Source organism: Panthera leo, chromosome A3, assembly GCF_018350215.1.
Source record: "Panthera leo isolate Ple1 chromosome A3, P.leo_Ple1_pat1.1, whole genome shotgun sequence".
NCBI classification, from domain to species: Eukaryota; Metazoa; Chordata; class Mammalia; order Carnivora; family Felidae; genus Panthera; species Panthera leo.
The window spans coordinates 43125943-43146982 of NC_056681.1; the positions used below are offsets into that span (position 1 = coordinate 43125943).

Sequence of the window (21040 nt, forward strand, 5' to 3'; positions counted from 1 at the left end):
GCCGGGAGCTCATATGATCTCAGGGTACCAGAACACTAGAAGAAAGGCAGAGACATGAGGTTCAGAAGTTCTGGCCTACTAAGCAAATTGCATTAAACTAGCCACGGTTCCAAACTTTTGTCTCATCCTGATAAACATTAAAAAAAGGGAAATTTGTATAGCTTGCTGGGATCAACTTGAGGGAGCTTGGATAATTCTAAACAGAGCTTCATGGAAGGGTGCCTGGCTAGCTCTGGCTGTACAGCATGAGACTCTTAAATGGAACTTCATGGATAATCATTATTTACATTGCTTTTCTCTGTATTCTTATAAAAATAAAAACAAAAACAAAAAATCTATGGTACTCTATAATTATGAGAAGAAAAATACAAACCAAGTTATTGGGGCAGATTTAAATATTGAATCCGTGTAAAATTTCTTGACAACTCTGTGATTTTTTTTTTAATGACAATCTACAGCTCATTTCTCTGTGTCTTTTTTATACCAGGTTTTATGTTTAAAATGTCTGCACATCAGAGCGCATGGCTGGCTCAGTCAGAAGAGCATGTGACTCTTGATCTCAGGGTCTTGAGTTCGAGTCCCACACTGGGTGTAGAGATTACGAAAAAAAAAATACCAACTTTAAAAAAATTAAAAAAATAAAAAACAAAATGTACATAAATCCCGATCAAGACATTTTAAATGATAATCTCTTCCATTCTTGATAGTTATCATGCATGGAGAACAAATTTTCTTGGCACAAGAAGCGACGATGATAAAAAGTACAAGCCGTTTTTATCAGTTCATAATTTTATGTAAGATTTTGCATAGAGGTAGGTCTTGGGGCACCTGGGTGGCTCAGCAGGTTAAGCGTCCGACTCTTGATTTCAGTTTAGGTCATAATCTCACGGTTTAGGAATTTGAGCCCTGCCTCGCGCTAACACTGTGGAGTCTGCTTGGGATCCTCTGTCTCTCCCTCTCTCTCTACCTCTCCCCTGCTCACGCGAGCTCTCTCTCTCTCTCAAAAATACAATAAAAAAAAACTTTAAAAAAAATCATTAAAAAAGAAAAAGAAAAGTAGGTCTTGCTACAGTAAAATCCGTGTGTCCCTTGTTCATTTTCATGAACACCCAGTACCAGCAACCAGGTCAAGAAACAGAATGATACCAGCATCCCGGAAGACTCATTCAGGGCTTCTCACATCAAATAGTCCCTCTGCCCTCCCGATAGGGGAACCACCATGCCGACTTCCGGAAGTGTGATGTATACAGACATACTTGCACCTGTGTGTTGGTGCACACGTATGCAGTTCTGCTGGGAAGTGTCTGGGGGTGAAGTTGGTGGGTCACGGAGCTCACACCTGTTCAGCTCCAGCAGCTCCAGCTGAAATGGTTCCAACTCAAGGAGCGCAGTGCTCCAGCTGCCCCGTGTCTTTGTCAACGCGCGGTGGTGTCTGATAAAGCCACAATTTTTTAACACTGATTTATAAATACATAGCAGCCGAAATCATGTTTCAAGGCTCTCATAGCTCTCTTCTTCCATTAACAATGGCAATGGTGACTTTTTTTTTTCTGACAATGTGACTGGATTTTGGATCCGAGAGAGGTCGGTCACACCGAGTATTTGGACACCATGAAAGTAATCCAGGGTTTGGGCAAGCTGGGTGAGAGGCCTCACTGCAGCCGCCTGCTAAGAGGTCACCAAAAGGCCCACTCAGTTGCAAAAGAAGAGACATTTCCTAAATAGGCGAAGCCAGGATTCAGGGTCACTCCCCACAGCAGCGGTGGGGGAGCCCTCTCCTCCCTCCAGGGCCGAGGGGTTCCCATCTTAAGGCTCACTGGCTGGGATGCGCCAACATGCATTATAACCAGATGCCTGACTTTGGTGTAGTCATGATACTAATTCATCGTCTCAAACAGAAAGCCAAGGAGGTAGCAGACATATCACTGTCCCCTTAGTACAGAGGAGGAAACTGAGGCCCCAAAATGTAAGGGATCGTCCTCTGAGTAAAGCCAGAATCCCTGCTTTGCACCTTTTTGCTGCTGCAGAGCCTCATTCACAGAGGCCATCTTCTGAGAACAATATCCTGCTGGAGAGCTGCGAGCCTTCCCTATCAAAGGGAGGCGTGGAAGACCCAAAAACAGAATTCCAAAGGTGAGTGTTATTCCCTCAGAACCTACTGAGGCTTCCTGTGGGCTTCTCTGCTCTCTTCTGTTTCTCTCTCTCTTCCCTTTCCCATCAGGTGCCGAGTCCTGTCTTCCTCACTCCTTCCCCTTTTCCCTCTCTTGCCTACTCTCCTCCCATTTTTACTTATTTTTATTTTTCAAAAGTTTATTTACTTTTGAGAGAGAGAGAGAGAGCAAACAGGGAGGTGCAGAGAGAGAGGGAGACACAGAATCCAAAGCAGGCTCCAGGCTGAGTAGTGAGCACAGAGCCCGACACAGGGCTCGAACTCACAGCCCAGAGTTCGAGATCTCAGATCATGATCTGAGCCAAAGTTGGCCGCTTAACCGACTGAGCCACCCAGGTGCCTCTCTCCTCCCATTTTTAAAAAGTGTCTATTTGTTTATTTTGAAGGAGAGAGAATGTGTGTGTGCACGAAAGGGGAGGGGCAGAGAGAGAGGAGAGAGAAAATCCAAAAGCCAAAAGCCAAGCAGGTTCCGAGCTACCAGCACAGAGCCCCACTTGGGGCTCCATCTCATGTGAGATCACAACCTGAGCCAAAATCAAGAGTCGGACACTTAACCGACTGAGCCACCCAGGCACCCCTCGTCCAATTTTTTAAGTAGCTAAATACAGGATGAGAAGATTCTAGATACACACATTCCCCTTGTGTCTGTAAGAAGATATCCATTCTCTGTTTTAAACTTTAAACCAGGCAAATTTAATCTTTTATGTCTTTGAATAGAAAACTAAAAACCAATTAGGTTGCTCTGTAACTTTCTGGCTGTGGGTAAGTTATCTAACACTGTGCCTCACTTTCCTCACCTGTAAAATGGGGACATGGACAGCACTTATTTTGTTGGGTCATTGTGAAGATGAAATGGGTTGATATATATAAATAGCTTTTTTCCCCCCACTTTCTTTTACAGCTTTATTGAAATAATTAATATACCATAAAATTTACCCTTTTTAAGAGCCCACTCCAGTGGGTTTTAGTAGAGTCAGAATTGTACACCCGTCACCATGATCTAATTCTAGAACATTTTCATTATCCCCCAAAAGAAACTCATTAGCAGTCACTCCCCATCTCCCAAACCCCCGAGCCCTTGGCAAACAGTAATCTATTTTCTGCCTCTATGGATTGGCCTATTCTGGACACTTTGTATAAATGGAATCATACAATACCTGGTCTTTTGTGACTAGCTTCTTTACTTAGCATAATGTTTGTAAGGTTTCAGGTTTCGTCCACGTTGTAGTATGTATCACTACTTCTTTTCTTTTCCTTGAGCATGTGTATGTGTGTGTGTATAATTTATTTTTTCTTCTTGGTGCTTTGAAATTTTTTCCTATAATTTCTTTTTTTCCTAACTTTATTGAGGCATAATTTACTAATAAAAATTGTTTCTAAGGTTGCCTGTGTGGCTCAGTTGGTTAAGCGTCGGACTCTTGATTTGGGCTCAGCTCATGACCTCACAGTTGTGAGGTCAAGCCCCAAGGCTCCTTGCTGGGTGTGGAACCTGCTTAAGACTCTCTCCCTCTGCCTCTGTCTCCCTCAAGTGTGCACGTGTTCTTTCTCTCTCATAATAACAATAACAATAATAATAGTTTCTATTTAAGGTGTACAATGTGATGATTTGATATACCTATACACTGTGAGATCATTACTACAATCTAGCTAATTAATACATCCATCACTTCACATAGTTACCTTTTTGGTGTGTGGTGAGAACACTGAAGATCTACTCCCTTAGTGAATTTCAAGTGTACAACACAGTATTATTAACTAGCGTCACCACACTGTACTTTACACCCCCGGAACTCATTTGTCTGGTAACTGAAATGGTCAACGGGTATACGAAAAGGTGCTCGACGCCACTGATCATCAGTGAAGTAAATTTGTGAAAACACAAATTACAACCACAAAGAGGTACCACCTCACACCTGCTAGAATGGCTATCATCAAAAAGACAAGAAGTAACAAGTGTTGGCAAGGATGTGGAGAAAAGGGAAGCACATTAATGTGCTAAGTGTTTGCCAATATTAATTTTAAGCCTTCTACCTTGTAGTAAGAGCTCTGCCTCGACTTACCTCTGTGATTATTAAAGGAGCCCCTCTTACTCAGAGTCTCCAGTGGTTAAGCAGGACTCTTCCATTAAGCTGGCATAAGTAATGATTTACCATTGAGAAAAAGGGAGTGAGGAATTCAAAACCAATCGGCACCTAGTTCCTGGAGGAAAGTTGCTGGAACTTTCTGACCCAGAGAAGCGGGTCTTGAGTCTTCTGTATTAGGTGATACTGACTCTGCAGCAGTAAATGCACACTCATACTTCACTTTGGGGAACAGTTCCTTGCTGTCTTACCTTGGGCTGCTAGAACAAAAATATCATAGACTGCATGGCTTAAATGGCAGATATGTGTCTGTCTGTTCTGGAGGCTGGGAAGTCTGAGATTAGGGTACCAGCCTGGTTGGGTTCTAGTGAGGGCCCTCTTCCTGGTTTGCAGATAGCTGTCTTCTTGCTGTGTCCTGACATGGTGGAGAGCGAGCTGTAGTCTCTTGTTCTTAAGAGGACACTAATCCAGCCTGGGGGCTTGACCCTAATGAACCTATCTAAACCTAACTACCTCCCAAAGTCCCCATCTCCTATACCACCCCACCAGGGGGTTAGGATTTCAACATACAAGTGTTAGGGGGGACACAAACATGTGAACCATAGCAAATTGCTACTTGTCAACTGTCTCCCTGTCTTTTTTTAAGTAATGTTTATTTATTTATTTTTGAGAAAATGGGGGAGGGGAGAGAGAGGGAGAGAGAGAATCCCAAGTAGGTTCCACCCTGTCAGCGCAGAGCCTGATGCAGGGCTCCATCTCACGTGAGATCATGACCTGAGCCGAAATCAAGAGTTGAATGCTCGCTCAACAGACTGAGCCACATAGGCATCCCTCGTCTTTTGTACTGTGATTATTGGCTAGAGGAGTCTATACTCATTCCCTCCTATCCCTGTCATTTATGTGACAATAATCACACAAAACACCCTGCTGGGGGTCATAAATATTTAAACAGATAATCCACTTTTAAATTTGACACCGTTAACACATAAAGGATGTTTTGAAAGGAGAACAAAAGTATATTTCAAGAAGACAAGTTGAAAATTGGTTACAATAGTGAAAGGCCATCTAACTGACAAATTCTAAGGACATGTAGCTTTGCTGAAGGCTCACTGACTTACAGAGAGAAATATCTGGAGTCCACCACAAGTAAAAAAGCAGTCTAATATTGTTTGTTCTTTTCCGAATCACCTGGGTGGCTCAGTCAATTAAGCGTCTGACTTCAGCTCAGGTCATGAAGTAAAAAAGCAGTCTAATACTGTTTTTTCTTTTCTATTACAAAAGAATACAAATACACCTTGAATTGAAGTGCTTCTAACTCCACAGTCTATTAGGGGAGGAACTCAGTTTCCCAATTCAGTGATATATCCTCCTCTGGCTGAGAAAAATGCCATGGACAAAATGTGGTTTGAAAAAAGTATTCAATTTTTTTTATTACATTTCTTACAAGCAATAATCATCTCATGCCGTTTACACTAAGTAACAAACTGGAATAGCAAAGCACTACAGAAATGAATATTGGAGAAGCCCTTGGGTGGTGCTAACCAAGACCTGGTCCTAATCAGTACTGGCCATAGTTCTTTCCACAGGAAGAAGCTTGCTCTCTGTGAATTCCAGTGGGAAAGCATGACTTAATGGGAATACCTTTCCATTGCCTATTCTATTAGATACTTTACACTTTCCGGAAAGCCAAATTTCTTTCTACCACAAGGAAAAGTGAAAATGATGCCTTGCATAATGCCTTACATTCATTCATTCATTCATTCATTCATTCATTTCCCTAGTAATGTGGGAATCAGGAATCCTGTCTTATTGGTGCAGGAACTGAGGCTCCAAAGGTATAAAGGCAATCTCTTAGTAATTACACGGGAAGCAAGTTGACCAGCGCTTTAAACGAAGAGGCATCGCTACCCAGTTAGCATGCCCTTTAGCCAGAAAGCTTTTCGGTTTTAAGAAAAATCAGAGCCTGACCAGCCAGCCCACAGTATTTAGATGAAAACAGGTGACCGTGTCTACAACATTTAATTATGGATCTACAAGCAAAAACTCCATCTTCTGGTGGCACCTACCGCGCAAAGGGCCAAAGAGGCTGCGATTACTAAGGCTGGTATTGAGCAAAGGACCAGGGTCAGCAGAACGCTCAGAGGGGACAGATTATGTGTGTGTGAGGGGACGGGAAGAAGAGGCAACCGCAGCCACACTTTCAGCAGTGCAGGGACGCCGCTCCGCGCTCGGCTCTCGATTGCTAGCGCCTGGCGCGGCGGGCGGTGCAGCGGCTGCAGGGGCTCTGCGCTCGAGCGGTCGAGCCTGACCCGCAGCCTCCGAGTCGCATTCGGTTGCGGCCCTGGGGCCCGGGGCGGGTAGGCGGAGGCCGCGGCGGCCGGCGCGGGGATGTCGAGGAGCTCGAAGGTGGTGCTGGGCCTGTCGGTGGTGCTGACGGCGGCCACCGTGGCCGGCGTGCATCTGAAGCAGCGGCAGGACCGGCAGGTCGGTGTCACGTGACCTCCTCTTCCGGGGCCCGCGAGGGCGACCTAAGGCCCAGTGGCCTCTCTCCGCGTGGTTCTCCGTTGCTCCTCGTCTCTCCCTCTTTCGTCGGCTCCGCGGCGGCGCGATCCTGCGTCCCACCCATTCCTCGATCACCCCGGTCACGCGACTGCGGCTCCCACGCCGTCCGCCCGGCCCGGGCGCCGCAGCCCCCGCGGCCGCGTGCACCGGGAGGCCCCGGCGACCCCGTCCTGCCGGCGCGGGGGAGCCCCTGCCTTCCGCGCCCGCAGCCTCCTGGCTCCAGCTAAGGCAGGCCTGCAGGGTGGTGGGTGGCCCAGGTCACCTCCAGCCTACAGTGGCACGGACTTTTCAGCGTGTCGCTTGGGCCGCTGCAAAGTAGAGGCGGGAAAGGGTTTTCGTGGGGGTGCACTCAGCAAGTTGTCGGCCTCTCCCCAACCCCAGGCCCAAGGTTGAGGCTCAACCCTAATGTATCTCATTTCCAGTGTTAATGAGATTTTATCCTAGGATTAAGGAGGCTGCCCCGAATCCACTTTCTCTGCCTTTAGCCAAGGTAATTTAGTGGATGCTTTTTGTTTGTTTGTTTGTTTCTTTTAAGAAACAGTATGCTGTGGAAACAAGATTCTGGGAATTAGAGATACCAGCCTCCAATTTTTCTTTTTTCTATACCTGTATTTCTAGAAATATCTGTAACTTACTGATCGGTTGACCGACCGCCCGTTCCGTGTGTGTCAGTTCATATTGTTTTTACTCTAGTTGGCAAATGTTTAGTGATTGGTCTGTGTGTGCCAGGCACCACACTAGGCGCTTTGGGAAACAAAGATAGGAAGGACGGGCGTTCCTGAGTTTGTAACTGCTTCACACCGGTGCTGAAAGTTGAGTTGAGAACAGGCAACTAGGTCAGTGCGTGCGTTAGGGTTGGGCTTAGTTTTGCCAAGGGTGGAAGTAATGAACTGGATGAATCAATAGTAAATGGCCTTTTGTCGTACTGGGCTGTGCAGTGTGCTTGGTACACAGAGATGAAGCAGAAGAAGTGTTGTCCTTGTTCACAGTCTGGAAATCGGGAAGGTGTGATGGTATAAGAATTTGGGGGAGGGGCTATTGGGATGAGTAATGAGGGCATGGAAGAGGTTAGAGATTGGGGAACAAAGTATGGGTTCTGAGGGCGGAGCTTTTGGAATAGAGGCAGGCAAGTTTCTCTTCTAAAAGTGAAAGGAAAAGAGGGTGATCAAAAGAAATTTGAGGTGGAGTAGAGGATGGTCAGATGTAGTTCTGAGGTCAGTGGAGGCAGAGATTTTCAGACTATGGGGTAAGGATGGATGAGAGCTTGGTTCTGAACTAACTCAGCATCTCTCGTTTTTACAATGTCACCTACTCCAGACCTCTTAAATCAGAATCTCTTGGATATGGGGAATCTTGATCACATATGTGTTAAAAGCCACCCAGGGGATTCTAACATGCAGCTGGGGTTGAGTATCTCTGTACTAGAGGGTGGAAAAACAAAGATTTAGGTATTTGGAAATTAGATGAAGAAAAGATTGACCGGAATAACCTGTGTTTATTTTGCATCCAGTCATTCAGTGGACTTTTTTTTTTACACTAGGAAGAAGACAAATGATTGACACATTGGGTATGTTGGAAGGTTCAAGGAAGCAAGAAATAAAATAATGAGTGTTGTTTTCTAGCATTTCTTGACTGTTTACCACATGCCAGGCACTGACATTAATCCTCACAGGAACCCAGCAAAACGAGTTGTACTACATGAGTAATGGTGAAGAGGTCTTGGTGGTTAGTAAGAGAGGTGATTAGTAAGGTAGCTAAGTGCAGGTCACAGGCAGTCGGCATACACTGCAACTTGAAAGAAGGTAGCACTACAATGATGGCAGGAGAGCAAGCTCCTAAGCCATATGCTGAAGTCTGAGGAAGGAAGATCAGGTATGGAAGATCCCAGAGGCAGGTATGGAAAGAATGATTCCAGTGGATGGTGTGGGTTTTGGGGGTGGGGTGGGGTGTGTGCATGGGTGTGTCATGGTACAGGAAGTACAGGACCCAAAGGACTGGGGAGGGAGGAGCCAAATGTCTCTGGAGATCTGGCTAAGGAGCAGGGTCCAAAAAAGATGGTTTTCAATTGTGTTATCTGTTCTAGGACTCTTAAACTTCCCAATTCCCCCCATAATAGTGAGTGAAACTCTAGGCCTGGAGGAGATCTGGCAAGTAGGTACTTGGCGAGTTTCTTTAAATAGGCATAATAGGGACACCTCAGTAGCTCAGTCGGTTGAGCGTCTGACTCTTGATCTCAGCTCAGGTCTTGATCTCAGGGTTGTGAGTTTAAGTGCATTGTTGGGCTCTGTGCTGGGCATAGTGCCCGCTTAAAAATAATAATGATGATAGTAGTAAAATAAAATAGACCTAATGATTACCAACAAACAAAACCCCAGGCCCTGGGCCCCACCCCCATTAATTCTACCTCACAAGGCTGCTGTTAAAAAAAAATTAGTATTTGGGGACCTAAAAACTAGAAAATGGCAATTATTAGTAATGACTGGACTTAGGCTTTAAAAAGTCTCATCTTAGGTGCCAAGTCCGTGTTCTGGAATTTCCGACCTGTCTTTAGTGCTTCTCAAAGTAACTACCACCTTTCTTTTTTCCTCTGGTAGTAGTATTGTATTTTTCCCGTCTCTCTCAGTCATGCAATTGATTAGTAATTCTGTATAATTTTTACTTCTTCTTATGCACTAGAAGAAGCTAAGATCTTTATTTTCTTGATCCTGATAGTTTGTTTAAATTTCAGGAATCTTTTTTTCTTTGATATTTATTATTCAGCTAGGATCATTGCTAATAGGAAAGTAGTTTGTAAAGTTACTGTAGTAATTCTCACCAGATCTTTTAAAGCATTGTATATCAATTAAACTTTTAAAATTCACCTCAGGAACAGTTTTTTTTTTCTTTTCTTTTTTTAATTTCCCATGAAGCTTCTATACTGAATGTTCAGGAATTTCTTAAAATATGGTTAAGAAGTCATTTTAAGTAATAATACTGGTGGAGCACACGACCAAATTAATCTGATAGCTTGTTACATTTTACATTTATGTAGAAAGTTGAAATAGTAATTAGGTATTTGGAGTCTCAAAGTTTTCAGTGTATTTTGGTAGTACTGTTACTCAGATTGAATGGCACAAGGAAGGGAACCACCTGTTTGGGTGTTACTGAAATCTGTTTCTTGCGTTTTTAGAGGCTTCACGATGGAGTGATCAGAGACATTGAGAGGCAGAATCGGAAAAAAGAAAACATTCGTCTCTTGGGAGAACAGATTATTTTGACTGAGCAACTTGAAGCAGAAAGAGAGAAGATGTTATTGGCAAAAGGATCTCAAAAAACATGACTTGAAATGGATGCCAAAAATTGATGGGACAGTGTTGAGTGTGGGTGTGTGTGGATGGAGAATAGCTTTGTGAGGTGTTCACCCTTTTTTTGTCACTCTCCTTTCAAACTTGACCAAAGACAAGGACAGTGGATCACATATTCTAAATTATTGCTTAAAAGTCCCTTCTATCTGAGTAAAGAAGTAGGCAGACACTCTCGTGAAGGTCTGTCTGTGTGATCCTGGTAGAAGCCCCTTGAAGCCTGGTGTCCAGAGCTTAGGATTGTTCGTGAAAAGCACTTGAGAGCCTGGGAGAAGAAGGGATGGATAGTAACATCCACCTGAGTAGTTTGATAAGCCGGCATGATGATGAAGCCACGAGAACATCTACCTCAGAAGGGCTGGAGGAGGGAGAGGTGGAGGGGGAGACTCTCCTGATCGTTGAATCGGAGGACCAGGCATCAGTGGACTTATCTCATGATCAGAGTGGGGATTCCCTCAACAGTGACGAAGGAGATGTGTCCTGGATGGAGGAGCAGCTGTCCTACTTCTGTGACAAGTGCCAAAAATGGATACCGGCCAGTAAGGAGCTTCTCAATTCCTTTGATTTGTCAGTTCCAATGTGAAGGTTTGTTTTTCTCACCTGTGAACGAAACATGAATGTACAATGGACCTAAATAAAAAGATAATTATTAATTTATGATTAGTTTAGTTGGTTAATGACAGATTTATATAAAACGTAGACACATTTGTGCTAATAAAAATTACTGTCAACCTCTCACATTGTTAAGTTAACATTTTGGACGGCAACCCAATAAAAGAAAGTTGGAAATCCTGTGTTATTTAAAGAATTAGCCACATTGTTTAACAAGATCACGTTATGGATTTAGGGCCCAATACTAGGCCCAGTATAGAATGAAAGTTCAAGTTATTCTATTAATATTTAACTTCCGTGGAAAACTGCTGTTGTATGCTGAAGTAAGTCAGAATTAGCAGATTAAAAATATTTTATGCTTTTTTTCTGGGACCATTCTTGTTTTCTGCTTGCTGGCTTCCTAGATCTGCTGACGACAGATATATATACACATGCTGCCCCGATACCTCACTCTTTCAGCTAATCTTTTCATCTGCCAGTATCCTGGCTCTCAAGGAGCATGCTTTGGCAGCCATCACGAGTCTTACCAAAATGGGATTTTCCCATTCGGCAGAGACTAGGAAAGACATCGGTACCAGAGGAATTCTTTGTGTAATACTTTGTAACTAGGTCAGAGAAATTTCAGCTGAAACGGGTCAGTTTCTGGTATGTGGAAGTGTTTTTAAGATGGATTTAACTATTCAGATTAATAGTTACTATTAATAAATTAATAGTAACAGTTTCATAGGAAACAATCTAGAACTTTCTATGCATTAGCTAGCGTTTGCTTCTGAGCTCTTTACGCTTGTGATTTAGGGCCCTGCCTGAGAAATCTCTGGCGTTCCACCTTGTCCTCTAAGGATACATTTTAAACTGTCCATCACGATAGGGTCCCTGCTAACTTCCTCAGCGTCTCTCCTCAGTATCCTGTCCCCACACAACCAGAACTTTACAGTTAGGGTGAGCTTTTAATTCTCCACAAAAAAATTCTTATACCAAGGTCTCTGCACATTTTAATTTCCTCTCTGGAATATGTGTCTCTGTAGCCTCCGTGGGCTCCCGCCATTCACATAGGCACCCCTCTTCCCCTGGCCAATTCTAATCATCCTTCAGGTCCCCTGTCAATGCCACTTTTTCTAGCTCTCCCATCTTCCTTGTATGGGTTGGGCCTCCCTTTTATGTACCCTCGCATTGCCCTGTGGCACACACCACATTCCATTCCAGTGGTTGTCCTGTCTCCCAGAGCATTGGCATCACCTGGGGAACATTAGAAAATGGAGAGACCCAGACCCCGCCTTTTAGAGATTGGTTCATTCTGTGTGAGTAGGCCCAGGCATCTTTTAAAAAAACAAAACCACTCCATGGGTGATTCCAATGTACAGTGAGGATGGAGAACCGTTGTGCTATTATGATTACCTATTTCCTTGTACATCACCCTCAGAACTTCTAAAATGCCAAAAGCAGACTATCTTGGGCGCTGTGTTCCGGTTCCTAGGCCAGTGCCTGGCACGCAGTGGGAAGTCAGATATTTCTTGAAAGAGTGTGTGGAGACCCATAGGAGTCAGGAATGTTAACAGTTGGAAAATCCAGTGAGAGCAATGAAAACGTGATTTTCCAGCATCTTTCTCCTAAAAGCTAGGAAGCGTACACTTAACAGGCATACGCTTTTCTTCTGTGCTTTTCTTCTGTTTTCCCTATTCCTGTCCTGCTATCATGGGTTAGCTGAAAAGGAGGAAGAACACACGGGAAGCATGGAAAATCTGGTTGATACACTGATAAATGCTGCTCTAGATAAACCTATGATGTGCTTTTTTGTTTTTCTCCTAGGTCAGCTGAGGGAACAGCTCAGTTACCTTAAGGGTGATAATTTTTTTAGATTCACTTGTTCCGATTGCTCAGAAGATGGCAAGGAGCAGTATGAAAGGCTGAAACTGACATGGCAGCAAGTGAGTAAAAAGCTCTTCCCCTAGAATTTGCAGGGTCAATCCCCCAAGGAATTCATTGGAATGAATATTCAGAGAACAGGGAGCTTACACATAGGCTTTTGAGCTGTTTTGAGGGTCGCTCCTTACTTCACAATGAAAATGATAAATATAGGGAGAAAGGAGTTCTTTGTGAAAATACTCCCTGCTAATGTGGTGAATTAGGTTTGAGATTCTCGAAAACCTCACACACACAATTTCACATGGATATGATGCCAGACTCTGATTTTAATTGAATTCCCAATGAGGTTCATATTTTTCTGGCAGCCGTTTTTAGTACAATGTAAAGGTGACCACGTCGGAAATAGTTTGGGAAAGTATAACGTGGCTCATTGCAGAAGCCAACGTAATCTGGCTTTTCCGCGTTTGAACACGGATATGTTTGAATATTGTTGGGGGAATGAATATCTACGTCCACCTTTTAGCCGTCTCTAGTACCAGCCCCCTCCTCCAAGCCAACTGTAGCCTGAACAATAGCTTTTTACTGATCGCCAGCTTGTCTTAATTTTTTTGGTTTGTTTTTATATTACTAACTAGGTCTATTGCAAGGTACCAATGGCCATAGTCTGAATTCTAAAAATGAACGAATTACACATTACTTTGAGTTTTTATGTTTATTCATTTAACAAATATTGAGTGCCCATGATGAACCAGGTGTCATTCTAGGCCTGGAGACTGCTGTGATGAGGAAGACAGCTAGGCAGCTGACATTTTAGACATTTTAGACAATAAGCAGACAAATAAACAAGTTAATTACCCATAGCACTTTTTTGCTATGAAAGAAATAAACAGGGTAAATGAGAAAGAGTTTGGATGAAATGATCTGAGCCACTAAGGTATTCCTTATAAACTGCAGTTGCTTTAGCAGCTTGGACTATTAATTATCAGTGCTTTACTAGGAGATGTGCTAATGAAATCTGTCAGTGGTGAATTTAGGGAGCCTTTTTTGACTTGGCTGAGTATGCAAGTAGAAAATGAAGGGATGTTTGTACTGAGAATATAGTCTTATGCGTATTGTAATTGGGATGTTTTTCTCAAGGTGTACCTGGGATATTGTGTCTAGGCAAGGTCAGATTAATATAATAGATTATTCTCATGTGTACACCCATCAGCAGATTTGCATTTGATCTGTAAGCGTCTCAAAAAGCTGTAAAGTGGAAGAAGAGCAAATATACGTAATTTATTGGCAAGAATATGAGTTTTTGCAGAGGTTCTTTTGAAGAGAACAACTGGCTTTTGGTTATATTGCTCAGAAGATACAATATTGGCTCAGTTTGCACATTTAATTAGGCTGACATCACTTGAAAATTATGTTTTCACTTCCAGAAGATGGATTGATGGTAGATAATATCTTGGTACGATGAAGTGATAGATCAGACACGTCTGGTTCTTGGTAAACTACTGACCAGTATTTCTAGTTGCCTCTAAGAAACCCAGCCTCAGGGTGCCTGGGTGGCTCAGTCGGTTGAGTGTCTGACTCTTGATTTTGGCTCAGGTCTTGATCCCAGGGTCATGGGATTGAGCACTGCGTCGGGCTCCTCACTGAATGCAGAGCCTGCTTAAGATTCTCTCTCTCTGTCTCTGTCTCTGTCTCTGTCTCTGTCTCTCTCTCTCTCTTTCTCTCTCTTTCTCTCTCTTTCTCTCTCTCTCTCTCTCTCTCTCTCCCTCCCCCTCCCCCTCCCTCTCCCCCCTTTCCTCACTTGTACCTGCTCTCTCCCTCTCTCTCAAATAAATAAAATGAAAAGAATTTAAAAAAAAATTAAAAATAAAAACCCCAGCATCTCAAGAAAGAGCTAAATCAGATGGTGTTTTATAGATTCTATTGATGTCACCAAATAATATATTGGAATGTGGGGTTTCTGTCTTTTTAAATCTTAAACTTTATATTTGTTGATTTACCAAAGTAATAAGTAGAAATGCCTGTTTCACCACAAAATACCAACAGTACAGAGAGTCTGGTCTCCTGACCTTTCTTCCATGCTCTTTTTTGTGTTCTCTTCTCGTAGTGACTTGTGAACAGCAGTTTGAAATGCGGGAGAAACCATCATGTGTTTGGGAAGGATAGGGTAGTGGTTATATTCTCATCCTGGATGCTTATTCTTACATGGCAGGTGTAGCACCTACCGTGATCTGTGCTCATTATTTTTCTAGGTGTTTTTCAGCAGGTACTTGTGAAGTGCCTATTGTGGCTGAGCCAGCCCCGAGCTGGGCCCTGGGGATACTCTGTCACTGATAAGCTCTTGTGAGAGTGAAAAACTGAACTGGGATTCATTTTTTTTTAAGATTCCAGATTCCAGGCGAGGGGGAAAACCATGTCCTTCATAGATTTTGCAGTTTGCTTAATAAATATTAAGTGTTACAGAAAAAGTTATTTTCAAGTAAATGTGTGAATTTTAGCTTTTTAAAGTGGTGAAATAATTCAGACATGCAAAAAAAGTACCAGAAATAAAGCAGCAGACAGTGTCTCTACTGCCGACATTAACAGTGAATACGTGTGTCTGAAGTACTTGAGGGGTCTGGGAGTAGGCAAAAGAAGCTGATTTCAGACTTTCCTTAAAGTATTTCTTGAACAATAGCTTTTAAAATTGAGGTAAAATATACATAACATGAAAGTTTACTATTTTAACCACCTTTAAGCATATAATTCAGCGGCATTCGGTACATTCACATTGTTTTGCAACCATCATCACTGTCCATCTCCAAACATATTTATCTTCCCAAACTGAAACTCCATATCCGTTGAATAGTAAGTCCTCATGGACAATAACTTTTTAAGGAAGCTGTTGGTTAGTTGATGTAGACCTGTCGCAACAGTGAGTGGAAGGACTTGACAAATCCGTCAATGGGATTAATTGTTTGGTGGGGTTTCTGCAGGTTTCACAAGTGTAAGGAGCGGGGAGCTTGGTTAGTGGAAGTGTCAGTATTACTGGGCCCTTTGAGTTGGAGGTTTTCCCTTGGACCATTGAAGGTCTCGAGCTGTGAGCACGGGGGTTGGGGAGCCTGAACTGCAGTTTACTAGCCTCCTTACACTTTCAGGACCTTCCTTCTGGAAAGAATAATTAAGTTAGATTCCTTACATAGATTCTCTGTCCCTTTTTCAATTTCAGTGGCCCCAAATCAATCATTATTTTCATTAGGTTGAAAATGTAGTTTCAAATAGCTTGTATTGTTTTGTTCATTTACATGAATTTACATCATGACAAAATTGCATATATATTGATGCAAAAAGAAATGCCTCAAAGGATAGTCATTGAACATGTTAAAAGTGATTGTTTCTTGATGGCAGATCTAGAGTGATTTTTACTTCCTTCTTTGCTTTTCTATTATGGAAGTCTTTTACAGTGAGCACACGTTACTTATATTTCTGGAAAACACTTCCCAATTCCGGGCTATGAATTAATCACCTGTAGACGAGCAAGGCTGGACCAGATGAGGAGTTTCCACTTGGAGCTCTGAGAGTAATGCTAATTTCATCAGAAGAAAGGTTTCCGCAGCTAAAAATGGCTAAACACCGAGTACATGGTGACCAACATTATTTTCAGCTTTGAAATTCTGAGAGTCTTTGTTTTTGCTCTCTAAAGAGCTTAGGAAAGTATATAGATAGGCAGGGGTGACTTTCAAAATAAAGGTTAGCACCATCATTCAGAAAATGTGGGCTGCAGCAGATACCTGGATGCCTGACAGCCAGTAGTGTCCCTTTCTCTAGTGCCGTGTTGTATAAGATGGAGGGACATGGAGGGGGGGGAGGGGGGGTGGCGGGACAGGTTGCTTGCATAGGACAGTCGTTGTTTATCATAATCAGTTCAGCCACACATTAGCCCTGCATGTGCAACGTGTAAGGAACAACGGCAGATACTTAAGTGGATTAGTGATATTGATCTAATGGAAGCAAAACAGAAAATAAAATTCTATACTGAGAGTATTCCAAGATATCACCCTTTCCCCCTCTGTTCCCCACCATTCCTACTCAGAATAGAAAACAAACTTTTTCCCCCTGAAGGTTAACATCCCTAATCGTGCTTGCCTCCCAGCCCTTGTTGCGTTTGTGTTCCAGGTCGTCATGCTGGCAATGTATAACTTGTCTCTGGAAGGAAGTGGACGGCAAGGTTATTTCCGATGGAAAGAAGATATCTGTGCTTTTATTGAGAAACATTGGACCTTTTTACTGGGGAATAGGTAATGTGATTTTTGGAAATCTTATACTTGCACAAAGAGGTGAAGAACAAAGTACACAAGATTTGAGATAGCCTAATGCAGCCCTTTAGGAATTAGAGTAACCGTGGCAATTACAAAGAATTTTTTAATTCAGAAAATGTTACTTTTTTAAGTTAAAACACGTGTTTGTGGAAAACCAAAGTGGAAGTATGTACTGTTTTTTGGATTTTTTTTAATGTTTATTTGTTTTGAGAGCGAGCGCAAGCAGGAGGGGCAGAGACAGAGAATCCTAAGTAGGCTCCGTGCTGCCAGCAGAGACCAGTGTGGGACTCGATCTCGCGAACCATGAGATCATGACCTGAGCCAAAATCAAGAGTCGGATGCTTAACCAACTGAGCCACCCAGGCACCCCGGAAGTATATACTATTAAAAAATGTAGGTTTCCGGACTTTTCTAGTCCTACTTTAGAGGACACTCTTGGTTTCTACTGAGCATGAAGAGATTTGAAGAGATTCTTAGAATGTTAAACAATAGAGAGCTTAATTCCATAAGGCTGTTTAATAGTTGGATGAATAACTAATTTGAGGATATATGATCATTTGTCCTTTTGAAATCAGTGTCTGATAGAAGGTCAGAGGAAGGAAGATAATGGCAATGGCTGACTTCACCTCTTTAAATTGCTCTTCATTAATAGACTCTTATCAGTATTTGTTTTTATGAACTGGAAAGTAAATACTGGCGATACGTTTTGGTATTATAGTGCTTAGCAAAGTCTAGGCGCATTAATACGCATGTGGCTTGTTCATTCATTCCTCTACATGATAACGCATTGATTTTACTGCTGAGCACGCCTCATTGGTGGCTGCTTTGGCTCATCACACTCAGATATGCCAGGGCACGGATCTTAAAACCACATGCTTTAACTAAAGATCCATGCAGATCAACAAGATTTTTATTGCCGTTAGGGATTAGTGAGTTTCCAACTACATTTGCAAGTTGTATGAGATTCTGATTGTTAGTTGCCATCTTAAGTCCTGTGTGAGGCTCATATGTCTTGCTTAATTGGGTCAGGGTAGACGTGATACAGGCTCTGATCACATCAGGTCAGAACAGGAAGTTTGTACCTGTCCTTTCTCTGAACGCACTGTGGCCTCTGTTTCCTCGGGCGCCGAGAAGACACAGCTCTGCCAGCATCACTCGGAGCTCAGGGAGGGCAGTCGAAAGGAGAGGCGGCTTTCTGAAGGCTCGCTGTGAGGAGAAAATAGAAGAGATTCAGTACATTTTTACAAAAGGAGTTATTTTTGTTCTTGAGTTATTTAGTAGTACTAAGAAAAGAATTGACAGTATAACTGGTTCTTTTCTTAAAGAAAGGGAATCTGTTGTCTTAGTTTAATGATTTAGCACTATTTATGGAACTTAATATACCCCATTTATAAAGCACAAGAAAGGGAAAAAAACTGATAAAATTAGATCTTGGAATGTTTTCCTGATCTCTCAGTGCCATTCTGCTTAGTGGATTGTCTTCTAGAAGAAATTGGATTTAAATTGCCTGTTTTTAAGGATTTTGCTATATTTTAACATAAGTTGTTCAGTTGTTTCATTTGTTCATTTGTAGAGTATGTTTGGAGAGGAATCAGCCAAGGCTTTTTTTCCTTTTTAATCCTTTACTGAAAGGCATTAATTACTCTCCAGTTTCTGTGCAGTTTAACTGTTAAACTAGTGGTTTTTGGCCATGTTAGTGAATCACTAGAATTACCATTTACTTATTTGAATCAAGCCCCCCCCCCCTTTTTGTAAATACATTCATTTTGAAAAGAAACTTCACACCGCCATGATAAGTGGAAAATTCGTATCATTTGCCATACATAGAATGAAACTATAAAAATAGGTGCACTAAAAATAACACAATGTTATTGAACTATAGCTGGATCTCATGGCCCATAAAGGCAATCAAAGCCCTCTTTCGTAATCAGAAAGGGAAGCAGTGTGTGCTTTAAGTTAGAACTTAAAGCAACCAACTTTCTTCTTGATCTAACCAGAAGGAATGAGAGATCATTAAAAATTACTCTGTGATTCCTTGTCGATTAGTTCCCTACGTCAACGTTGTCCTTTGCTTTTGGAACTCTGCTATAAGCATCGGTGATTGGAAAAGCCACCGAAACCCCTTGCCCAAGGCAGTCAGCACGTGCTCAGACGGCTCTGTGTGTGAACATCCACAGAATCACTATGCCCCAGGGAAGCGGCCTGCAGAGAACATGTACAGTTAGATTTTTTTCATAGCTACTGAAGATTTTAATTCTGCTATCCATAGAACATTCTTTAAATTCCTAACAAGATAAGCATTTCTCATTTGCCGTATGACCTAAGAGAATAGTGTGCTGTGTAATGAAGTGCGGGATTTGAATACATTTTCTTTTAGATGTTTACAGGTTTTTCATTCGTGGCTTTAATGTTTTCCGAGTTGCCCTCTCTCTCTGCCCCTCCCCCACTCATACTCTGTGTCTCTCTCAAAAAATGAATAAACATGTTTAAAAAAAAAGTAAAAGGTTTAATTAATTGCTGCAGTTTAATTGCCTTTGTATGTGTGATCATTTAATCTGCTTTTATAATCCTGACCTTGAATTTTTCCAGGATTAAAAAAAATTTTTTATTAATTTTTTTTTTTAATTCCAGATTGTCTAGGTGGCTTGGTTGGTTAAGTGTCCGACTTCGGCTCAGATCATTATCTCACTGCTTGTGAGTTCGAGTCCTGCGTTGGGCTATGTGCTGTCAGCCCAGAGCCTGGAGCCTGCTTCAGATTCTGTCTCCCTCTCTCTGTGCCCCTCCCCTGCTCACACACTGTCTCTCTCTCAAATATAATATACATTAAAAATTTGTTTTTAATTCAATATTTAAAAAAGTTTTTATTTATTTATTTTTTATTTATTTTTGAGACAGAGAGAGACAGGGCGTGAGCAGGGGAGGGGCAGAGAGAGAGCGAGACCCAGAACCAGAAGCAGGCTCCAGGCTCTGAGCTGTCAGCACGCAGGGCTTGAACTCACGGAGTGTGAGATCATGACCTGAGCTGAAGTCGGATGCTTAACTGACTGAGCCACCCAGGTGCCCCTTTAATTTAATATTTTTTCATTCCAGTGTAGTTAACATACAGTGTTATATTAATTTCAGGTATGGAGTATATAGGAAGTATAACTTTGAATAATGAAGAATACTTTGAATACTTTTTTCTATTACTGTATTTCATTGATTTCTAAGATGCACACTTTTTTTTTTAAGTTTATTTATTTATTTTGAGAGAGACAGAGACAGTGCAAATGGGAGAGGGGCAGAGGGAGAAGGAGACAGAGAATTCCAAGCAGGCTCTGCACTATCAGTGACGCGGAGCTCAAACCCATGAAACCGTGAGATCATGACCTGAGCCAAAACCAAGAATTGAACGCCTAACCAACTGAGCCACCCAGGCACCCCAAGATGCACATGTTTTAAAATTTTTGCATCTCTTTAAAAATTTTTTTTTAAAAATTTCACATTTCTGACATCTGGATACATCTTATAAGGGATAGTGTGTCATAACTGATGGCTAGTTTTCTTCTTTTGTTGTACATAAAATGGTATATCTTAAAGTCAGTGGGTCTTACATATGATGAAATATGATAAAGCACATTCATAGTATTTAAAATTTTTTATTTTATTATTTTTTAATGTTTATTTTTTGAGAGGGAGAGAGACCAAGCATGAGCAGGGGAGGGGCAGAGAGAGAGGGAGACAGAATCTGAGGCAGGCTCCAGGCTCTGAGCTGTCAGCACAGAGCCTAATGCGGGACTCGAACTCACAAGCTGTGAGATCATGACCTGAGCTGAAGTCAGACGCCCAACCAACTGAGCCACCCAGGAGCCCCTCTTAGCCCTTCTTGATTCTATACTTTTTTGTTTCTTATTGTGTATCTCCTTTATCAGGAATCAACTCAGTGAAGGCAGTGATTTTGACTTATTTTCCTCCCATTGTTCTGTCCCCAGCTTCTTTTTTTAAAAATGTTTATATATTTTTGAGGGGAGGAAGGGGGAGAGAGAGAGGGAGACACAGAATCTGAAGCAGGCTCCAGGCTTGGAGCTGTCAGCACAGAGGCCGATGTGGGGCTTGAACTCACAAACCACGAGATCG

The 21040-nt window shown here is 42.3% G+C and overlaps 2 protein-coding genes across 2 annotated transcripts in view; both read left to right on the forward strand.

The window, feature by feature from the left end:
* Window positions 1-6539: 6539 nt before the first annotated feature.
* LOC122215850 (protein PET117 homolog, mitochondrial) lies at window positions 6540-10151 on the forward strand. The gene is made up of 2 exons (XM_042931698.1): window positions 6540-6735; window positions 9983-10151. The coding sequence occupies exons 1-2, from the start codon at window positions 6640-6642 to the stop codon at window positions 10130-10132; spliced, it is 246 nt and encodes an 81-aa protein (XP_042787632.1). The 5' UTR covers window positions 6540-6639; the 3' UTR covers window positions 10133-10151.
* Window positions 10152-10434: 283 nt separating this feature from the next.
* Window positions 10435-21040, forward strand: part of KAT14 (lysine acetyltransferase 14) — a 36913-nt gene continuing 26307 nt past the window's right edge. The window contains exons 1-3 of the mRNA XM_042931697.1: window positions 10435-10693; window positions 12573-12691; window positions 16782-16903. Coding sequence (XP_042787631.1) covers window positions 10435-10693; window positions 12573-12691; window positions 16782-16903 — 500 coding nt within the window. The remainder of the gene's footprint in view (window positions 10694-12572; window positions 12692-16781; window positions 16904-21040) is intronic.